The sequence below is a fragment of the Thunnus albacares genome, chromosome 17 (assembly GCF_914725855.1).
Source record: "Thunnus albacares chromosome 17, fThuAlb1.1, whole genome shotgun sequence".
NCBI classification, from domain to species: Eukaryota; Metazoa; Chordata; class Actinopteri; order Scombriformes; family Scombridae; genus Thunnus; species Thunnus albacares.
Window position 1 is genome coordinate 21173828 of NC_058122.1, and position 10079 is coordinate 21183906.

The window sequence follows — 10079 nt, forward strand, 5'->3', positions numbered from 1 at the left end:
ATATTCTCATGCACTTTTAGCATACGATATGCAAAATATGTTGGTAATACTCCAGACGTGTGTCTGCATCCACCAGCCTGTTTAGACACGGTCGGGCCTATCTCCTTTCTAGCCTAACCATATCAGGCCAGCGGCATGACGAATTATGTGAGCATTACCAAATTAACCTCAATCCAGTATGGTGAACATAAATCCCCCCAATTCATCACCATCACATCTCAGCCACTTTTCAAACTAATGAGATTAATGTTTCCTTCTGGACAGTTCAATTCAATAGCTCAATAAAAGTATAAGTTAAACCAGAGCTGCCCTGTCAGTTACATGAGACTAAAGATAAATGAATATGGCAGCATTTACGACATCACAATGCCCTGACTTATCAGAGCCTGGCTTGGCTTTCCCTCCATACAGCTGAACTTCTGGGCGTGTCCTGTCATTGGCCAGGTAATGATCAAGCACCATGCTCTCTAATCTTTGTACTCAGTGTGATGATTACAGCCAGGCTTTTAACACACTCCCTTAAAAACCTGTAGTTAATTATGCCATGTGGCCTGAGGCCACCTCCACAATACTGTAGAAGTGACACACACACATACACACATCCGAGCCACACCTCATCTGGGAGTGCTGCTTAGGTAGGACTGAGTCACTCAGTCCAGTTAGCCTACCTCCCTCCACACTTCTTCCCTTTCTTCTTTCCCTCAAGCCTCAAGAAATGGCACGTCCTGTATGATTGCAGCAAAATGTCTCAGCTTTCCTACCCACTTCCTGGGGCAGCTCTCTCCTTGTAAAGAGCTGTTGCAGACCCTATTCTATTCATTTGATGTGTATGATAGTCCTACAAGTCGAGCTTTGTGACTCATTTGTGAGTCGGCAGATGTACAGTAGAGATTGTGGATGAGGGATGAGGGGTGGGGGGGGATGATAAGGGCACGATGCCAGAGATAGAGTGGAGCAGAGCCTGGCTACATCACTGTCTGAGATCACAGCCCAGCACTAATAGTCTGGATCAAGCCCTCCATGAATCACTCTTTTTTCATTGTCACTAGTATTCACTTGTCAACCACATGACCGTTTGAATTTCATTATTCAGGAGAGGCATAGTGGGTTCTTGTAACCAGCAGTTTGAGCCTTCAAATGAATCTTGTGATTGGATGTGGAAGTGGATAGTTAGCCTGACATTACAACTGTGAATGGTCACAATCATGTAGGTTGACTACTGAAATACTATAGACCAACGTATCCTCTAACGACATCCAAGTCAACTGTTGAAAAAACTCAAACACCCAAGTGGTGAATGTGTGAAAACCGACATTATCTATAAGCAATCAAAAGAACAGCTGCAGCTTGGAAACGTCAGATCATTTGTCAATAAACATGTGAGTGGATTGTGAATGTGTTCACATGTGAGCATGTGTGTGGATATGAGGTCAGGCACATGAGATAACACACACTGCGGAGGGAAGTGAAAAAAATCAAGTGATTGGATTATAGTTACACATGTGCCTGCCTCAGGATAAATACAGAAATCCCCAGAACTCAGAGGAAGTATATGAGCAAAAGAAGGAACTATTACTTCCTAAAATTTGTGGAAAAAAATCTGGTTCTCTCTCTCCTTACCCATTTGTTCCATTGGCTGTGCGAGTTGGTTGAGAAACAGTCACCTCAGCTGGACTCTGTCAACAGAAGAGAGAGAATAGGGTAAATAGATGATAATGCAACACAAACAGTAGTCTGTCCCTATAACTGGTTCACAGGTTGAAGTGATCCCTCAAGGGTTTGCCTTCAGTGGCTGTGTTACAGTAGAGCATACGGCCGTTCCTGGCAGTCTAAGCACATAGCTGCTCTGTTCCTGTAATGCTTGGCTTTCACTTGCAAGGGGTGAGCTGGTGGGGAGAAATATGGCATGCAAAACAGGCTCATTTAATACAGGAGTGGGGAACAGAGGAATCTTTTGTGCAATAGCTGCATGCACCCCAACCAGCAAACCCCAAAAGCTTTTATGCAGATCAATCATTTCTCTGAAAAAAGGTTGTTAACCTAAAAATAACCCTGGTCTTTCAGATATTGCCCTCATAACAAGCACAGTTGCCTTCATCTTCTCTATCCACATGTTTATATTGCCACAGGTTTATGGTAAAAAGCTGTTCACATGATCAAAACAAGTGAGAGAGACAAAGTGACCTCTAGGGGGATTATATAGAGACAGGATCTTGTGTAGTAAAATGATACTACTAATGATAATTATCTGCTTAACACAGCCAAAAATCTTACACAAATTACTAGCTAAATGTAAGAGAAGTTATCTCGACTGCAAGCCAGCTAGCTTTCTTGGACATCAGATTTGTATGAAATTGGGGCTGCCACTGGCAGACACGTAAAATTAAATTTCATGGGTTGAACAATGAACTTTTCATTCCAGGACTCCCCTGGTAAGCAGAAGATGGGAGAGGATGTTTCCTTTCACAGAGTTTAGGCCTCTAGATTCCCAACCTGACCTTGGAAAACCCCATCAGACATCAGAGCTTGCCTGTGTACAATTTGGACTGATTCCCTGGTGTGCAGGGAAGCACTGTGTGTCCCCATGGCCTGACTTGTTGTCTCTATGAGCCACAGCCTTGAGCGAGCTCCTGTGGCTGCCCCGGCCCAGCTCGGGGGTGTTGGCCTACCTGAAACCCTATCCAGGTCAGCTCTGGGCCCCCTCACAGTTCACACACCACACTTTACTACTGGGCAAACTAGCCTAAGTATAGCCCTTGCCCTGGAAAAACAGTCTACTGCTTCTTTTTGGATGGCTCAAAAATAACAAAGAAAACATGAACTGCAAATTTATAGGCTAGTATGGAATCTGTGTGATATTTATAAAGGCCAGTTTAGACCGAAGATTCGCAACGTGACGGGTTGAAACTTGCAACTACTTGCAATTCGCCAGTCTGCAACATTCTGAAATCTGCCAGTTTACACCTATGCGACTAGACGAGACGGTATATTGTTTCCATAGCAACAACACGCTGTACTTCCGTTCTAACTGCCGGCTTTTCAGGCTTTTTTGTAACTGGATACTTTGTAGTGTGTCTTAAAATATGAATAAGGATAGTGACATTGAGTTACTTGCTACAATTACAGTTCTAGTATTGACGAAATGGCGAAAACATTAAAAAAACGAGAGGGTTGAGAATTTGGATTGCGCTTTTATTGTATATAATTGCAGAAATGGCTGTTTCTCAAACAAATTGATAAAGTGATCCTTTCTTTCCTCCCTCTAAAATTCTGCCATTTTGACCAGCTGACAGTTTGTAACTGACTTGACCAGCAGACTTCGCTATGAGCTGATTGGCTGTTGAAACAGGTGACATGCCTTACGTTCTAAAACCAGCCACTGGCAACTTGACAAACTGAGTGGCAGGCGACACCACCAGCCGGCTCGAGTCGAGCTGAGACGGGCCAGTTTACACCGCTGCAACTTTTCCCTGCAATGTTCTAAAATGGTTTCGTCTCGCCGTGAGCCTTTGGTCTAGACTGGCCTTAAGGCAGATGTACTCAGAGGCAAAAGAGGAAAAGATGAGATGTTTGTATAATGAGATCTAATTAATGTTTAACTCAGGGAGAGGTACTGTAAATGTCAAACCAGACAGACAAGAATAACTGAACAGTGTCAGAGCGCATCTTGTGAATGGAAGAGAGTGTGAACGTTAATTCCCTACCCCTGTCTGTTAACCATAAATGATTTAGCCGAGCTAACAGCCCCAGACTAGAAAAGTCTAACAGACAACCATAACTGAAAATGACAAATCAATACGAATCACATCAGCGACTGCAAAGCTATAATTCCATGATATAAACTAATCAAAAGGATCAATAAGCTAATGGGTCAGGTAGATCAAGTTAAAATATTCTGTGTAATTCTCCACAAAACGTGACTTTTACGCGAATTTACAGAAAAATAGCTTTCCAATGGAGTTAATGGGCTGTGGGATGAGGAACAAGGATAGCGTGCGATGCAGAGCCCTGGCAAAAGCTCTCCCTTTGGACGGGCAAGGGATGAATCACTCCAGACTAGAGCAGAGCATGGAGGGAAAGAGGGAAAGATGCCGTGATGTGTTCGTTCCGTGGCTGACTTCCGCTCTCGCTTTCCCCTCGTCTACTCTCTCTCTCTCCCTCCAGCTCTCCTGGGAGGCTGAGTAACCAGGAGGAAATGCTTGGGCTCAGCCAGTGTCGGCCTGAAGACCAGATGTGTGGCCTGGAGGTGGTGAGGCAGAGACGCAACGGAAACCAAATATAAACCAGCGTACCATGACACCTCTGAAGACAGAGGGCAGTAGTGATGGTTAATAGGACCCGCACCCAGCAAAGTTGATCTGTGCCCATTTATAACAGGCTGCACTGTGGTACACCGGTCCATACTTACAACTGCCTGGGCCTAAACACTTTGTGGTGGTAGTTAAGTGGTAAACGTGACTGCACGTCGCATACAAAATTGAATAAAGTTTCAGTGGAAACATGGAAAGAAGAGAGAATGACGGATGTCCTGTCCTAAATTTAGTGACTTGCTGTCCCAACACTGGAGGCATTCAGCTCAGTGTGACTGTTTGGGCAGCTGTTGGAGAGCAGTTTCTTTGAATGAGGACTGTAAACATGCAGGGAAAGACATGGCCCTGTGCTCTTAAGGGCCAAGCCTACACAAGCGTCAGCACTGACTCATGATTCCAACCTCAGTGAGAGGAGTCCTGGCAAGGAACACTGTGTCACCTATGGCTTTGGTACTGTGAATGCTACACATCGTGGCATCCACTGGCAGTATATTGGAAATGATGCTGGAGATTGTGGTGAGGGTTTTGGATGTTTTAAGCTGGGGAGACTCCACCAGACCTCTGGGTTATTGTGGTCATCCCTGGCAGGAGCTGGACGGAGGCCTACTAAATGGGGTATTTGAGCATTACAAAGCCCAAAAGATATACACACATACACCCAGGGAGGTCTGACCTGCTGTATGAAAATGTGGCTTGTCGAGCTCTGAACGAAGTGGAGCTCTCTGGGTAAACGATGGAACGTTGCCCTGAGGGGCTTTCCCTGGGAATCATTGCAGACCATCTTCATCCCTCACTGCAGACCATCTTCATCCCTTTTTCCTCCCACCATGGAAAACCAAACAGTATCAGCTAGATCTGTATATTCTGAAAGGAGGGGCTCTGGGGAGCATAACGAATTGTGTTGGCTGAGAGTAGGTCAGCTGATGAAATTGGCATAGAGTGGTTCAGCTGTGGTCTTAATTTTTGGCTCAGTGTGAACTATTGATACAGAATTACAATATCCAGTACAAACCAGTGACACAGATCAAGAGGAAACAGGATTTGTGGAAGTGGATTGATTACTTGCAAGTGGGAAGTAATCAATAATCAATAACTTCAGGTCACCTGGGTGCATTTATTATGGCAAAAAAAGGGCTTGTTTAGTCCAAAAGTGCAGTTTACTGCTTTTTCTTGCACGGTAAAACACTGTCAATTACATCAGTCAATAAAGTGGTTCCTCCCATTAAGAAGTAATCTGATAAACTGAACAGGCCAAACCACATGATAGATTAAGAGGAAATGTTCCTCAAAGGGAAATATATCACTCAGATTAAGAGAGGCAGACTATTATTTTTATAGCTCAGAACAAGTCAATTCTATTTATGAATATTTACGAGCAAAAAAAAAAATCAATAGAACCAAGAGTATAATCAGTGATGTAACACCGTCGTAACAGAGATCAGCTCTAAAGACAAAGAAGCATTATTAGCTTCACATTAGACATTCGTTTTGCACTATCATACCTAAGCTTATACCAATAAATAACAAAAAGCAGCTTTCTTTTAGGAATTATTCTGGTGTAGGTGTTACATCCTTGTGAATATAGCTGTTCCTCTTTTAAGCGAGACTCCAGATTGGCCAGAATGCAAATCTCTCAATCAAGGTCATCTCATAGAGCTGCAGTCTTCTGCAAACATCACGTCCACAATTTAATGAACCAACGTTAAATCCCGGTGGAGCCCAATTCTGCACATGTAGAATAGTCTGCATTTTTAACAAGAGACCTGAGAAAGTTACAGGAAAAGGAGATCTCTGTGTCTCATTTTAAAAGGCCATCAGGCGTCTCCATTAGAACATGGTACTATGATCTTGTATTGATTGCAGATATAGAGCACCAATGGCCAGCCAGATGGTATATTATGACCAAGCCGGGGAGTGTTTGCCAAGAAGACGAGTGCTACACACCAACACCTCTCTTGATACCCCCTGAGCAACAGATGTTGCTCTTATCGGGCGGCAGCTCGTACTGTTAGACTTCTGTTGAGGCAATAACTGTGTAAAACTTATCTGTTCCCAACGTTTTCATGCAAATCGCCGTGGTGCCGCACTGGTTGGTTGCAAGCAGACAAAAGGGCCCAATAAATAGATAAGCAGGATATGCAAGTAGTGGCTCCAGGTGGTATTAGCCTCATCTACAAGGGTGTACTGTTAATGTAAATCATGTCTCAGCAGCCCAGAATACCTAGGCCTATTATACCAACAAATTCTGCAGATTAAGTCAAAAGACTAAACATTTATGAGAATCTTCTCCTTAAAAAGAGTGAGTGATGTGAGAAGCGCCCAGCTCCAATAAATATTTGAACATTTTTGTAAGAGACTGTACATAAAGAGCTGTGCGTCGGGTCATACAGAAAGAGCCTACCTCAATTCAAGGCAACAATGCCCCCTCACAAGTGGGTGGACAATGCTGAACTCTCTGTGCCTGATCAGATGACTAACATTACAGAGAAGACAAGGCCGCAGTCTTATTTGCAATTGAGCGGACGGAGGCCAAACACACAGGATCAGTTCAACACACTGGGTTTTACAGCTTGCATCAGAGTGTGTGTGTGTATGTGTGTGTGTGTGTGTGTGTGTGGGATTGCTCAATGTTTCCCAAGCCTCCAAGACCATGCAAACCTAAACATCAAAAAACTGCTGCAACATTCAGTGTCCTCCATCAGTGACAGAGGTTTGCATTGAACCGGTTGAGGACAGTTAGGTTAACATGTGAACTCACATGTGAAGACTGTAGCCTTGCAACTGCAAAATTATGGCAATCTTATGAACACAGGTTGCATTTCTTACCATGTCTTTAAGTCCAATCCATATCTACTTTTCAAAATCGATCACTTTCATATCAAGAAGTGTAACCACATATCTATTTGCACAAAACTGAAATTGTGCCCCTATAGTTGACCATGTTTTGTGATATGTTATTAGGAAAAGGTCACAGGACAGTTATTACAGTAACTCTTGACATTTTAAATATATACTCTATAAGATTATGTTATGAAATGTGCAGCCTACATAGGAAGATGCACAGGAGGTGTTGCGGTGCAGGTGGAGAGTTTTTTTTTTTACCCGTCCATTGGAAGTCAAGTCCTCCTTGTTGCGCAATTCAAAAGACTCTTCCTCCTCTTTCTCCCCATAGTCCCGTCCGAGCAAACTGAAGCCCTGCCTGCAGCACAGAAACCAGCAAACCCCTTGCAAAGGCATTCAAATGAGGTTAAGTGTGTCGTCTTCTGCTATCCAGGTCGGGGAAATCAACATTCACGGTGCTGTCTCGACCGCAAGTAAGTCCAAGAGCTGCGTGAGAGCATACAGGATACCCTCTCCATAGATATCCAGCGAGGAGGATGAAGGGTAGCATAAGCTTACTCTCGCTCCTTTTTTGTTGTCAAAGAAGCGGTAAAAAGAGTCTAGTAACTGTACTTGACAGCAGTCATACTCCAGCAAAACTGGTTCAAGGAAAATCCTCCCCCCTTCTTCCAGGACTCCGGTTGCTTCGCTCACGACACCTTGCTGTCCCTGTATGAACAACTTGAGGCGACACAAAGTGCAACAAAAAAAAAAAAAGAAGAAGAAGAAAAAATTATTTACTCTCCAAAAGTGGCACTGAAGGGTTAAAGTACGTCGAGTTGAACGCGTTTAACCACGTCGACGCTGTCGCTGCCAACATTTTTTATAAACACATTTTGTTAAAGTTACGCAGGAGCGCACCTCTGTACAGGAGCGACTGTCTGACTTTCTGAGTTTGAACAAAAGCGTGCTGCAGCTGGGACAGGACAGTGTGGGAGGGGTGACCACGCCCACAGACCTCGCGTCTGTGATCTGATTGGCTGGATACAGACACTCCCCGGAATGACACGCCCATAACACACGCCTCATCCACATTGACAGAGCATCACATGTCATGATAATAGTAATAAAATCATCCAAATCATCAAGACGACCCTGCAATATTTCGATAAGGAATGGCTGTAGTACTAATTATTAGGGTTGCTTATGAAGTTAGTAATAGTATTTATATAGGGACTTAAATATATATAAATGAATAATTATATAATGTAATTAAAATTGACTTAAAGTTACAGATATGCTGAATATGTACAGTAATTCAGATATTTTATGTAATAATAATGAAGCCATTCAAAAACTCAAAGTATGGTTTACTTTACTGCACTTTATGGTGTTTTTAATCACTGTTTCCTATTGTTATTGTTATTGTTGATATTCATAAATTTCATGCTCATGGATACTCACTGTTGTGTTATGGTATTTGCATGGCAGCCAGGACAGTATATACTTACTTTTCTCATGAAGCTGAAAACAATATTGATTAGTGAAAGCACATTTGAGCATTTCTGGCATGACTTTGAAAATTTTATGTCCCGCAGGAGCAAATATTTTGACAGTGGCATCGCTACTTACCCAGGCCAGGTGTTGTTTTTGGTTACAGTTATTTCACACTTTATCTTGCTTTATGTCTTTTTTTTTCTTTTTTTTTTCTCTCAGTTTACTTTTTCTTGCTTTTCTTACACACACACAAACACACACACAGATGCACACACACTCTTCCCCCACTCTTTCCTCTTCCACTTTGCTGAACAGTTTATAAAGATACAGCAGTAGGAGGTAGGAGGACTGGTGCTAAATCCAGACACGTGATATATCCAGCCCCCTCGGTGCTCATGCTTATTTCTCCCTTAATATCCCTTCATTTCCCCTTCTCTGCTCTGTGCAAACTCCCCCCACACATCTCAGTCAGCTGGCTTTAACTCATTCCTCACCAAGAAGAGCTCCTAGCCACTGGTCTACCCACTCTAGCTTTTATGGATAAACTCCTTTGGCTCTGTTCCCCCCACACAAACACACACACACACAGTTTTTGCAGTGTTCATACATGAGTACAGTACACTCCCCATTCAGACACTTTTAACCTTTGTCCCCACTGTTCCCCAGGGGCTTTGTAAATCAATAAAAAGGCTCATGGATGCACCTTTTCAGCTGGGGTGTACTCAGTGTTATGAGCAGCAAGCCTCACCACCCCTCACCCAGTCTCACACACTCACAAACACTTTCAAACAACACACACACACACACACACACACACACACTGCCCCACATTTAAACCCTCAATAGTTACAAGAGAAAAGAAATGACTATTTGAGCTACTTAAGAGAATTCGCCTCATTCAATTTTCCTGTATTTGTGTTTTGAACATGTAGTTGTACATTAAAAGTCCGCCCGCATTTTGGCAACTGCCATATTAATATGCAAGAGCAAATATTTCCTCAACTCTTTTCTTCAAAGTAAAGCCCCTTCCATGCTTTCTCTCTGTCTGTATCCATTTCTGTAGTATCTCTCTGGGCCAGATCCTCCCTGTCCTCCCCCATATCCCAAAACAATACGCTGGGGGCCCCCTGCTCCCACAGACCTGGAGGAACATATGTTTTATTTTTAGAGCTCACTCCCTCAGCCCACGCTAGTAAAGTGAAAAAAAAGAAAAAAGAAAAGCCCTCCCTCCATATATGGTTTCTGAGGGAGCTGAAGTCAGTACAAAAGGCAAAAGTGTATCATCACTATCCTCAAATATACCTAAATATTGTCTGTTGTGATTGTCTTTTTTTATTAGGTGACAAAAGAAGCATCTGTGATATCTCTTAGTCTCTCTAGTAAACTCTCCTATGAAACTCTCCCCCACTGTTTCAGTATCTTAGCGTCTTCCTCTGTCCCCTTCTTGCTATG

At 43.1% G+C, this 10079-nt stretch overlaps 1 protein-coding gene across 1 annotated transcript in view; it reads right to left on the reverse strand.

Moving 5' to 3' along the window:
* The window catches only part of plekhh3 (pleckstrin homology, MyTH4 and FERM domain containing H3), a 32972-nt gene extending 24860 nt beyond the window's left edge, over positions 1-8112 (reverse strand). The window contains exons 1-2 of the mRNA XM_044330138.1: positions 7413-8112; positions 1621-1676 (exon numbers count right to left, since the gene is read on the reverse strand). Coding sequence (XP_044186073.1) covers positions 1621-1676; positions 7413-7547 — 191 coding nt within the window. The 5' untranslated portion in view covers positions 7548-8112. The remainder of the gene's footprint in view (positions 1-1620; positions 1677-7412) is intronic.
* Positions 8113-10079: the final 1967 nt, after the last annotated feature.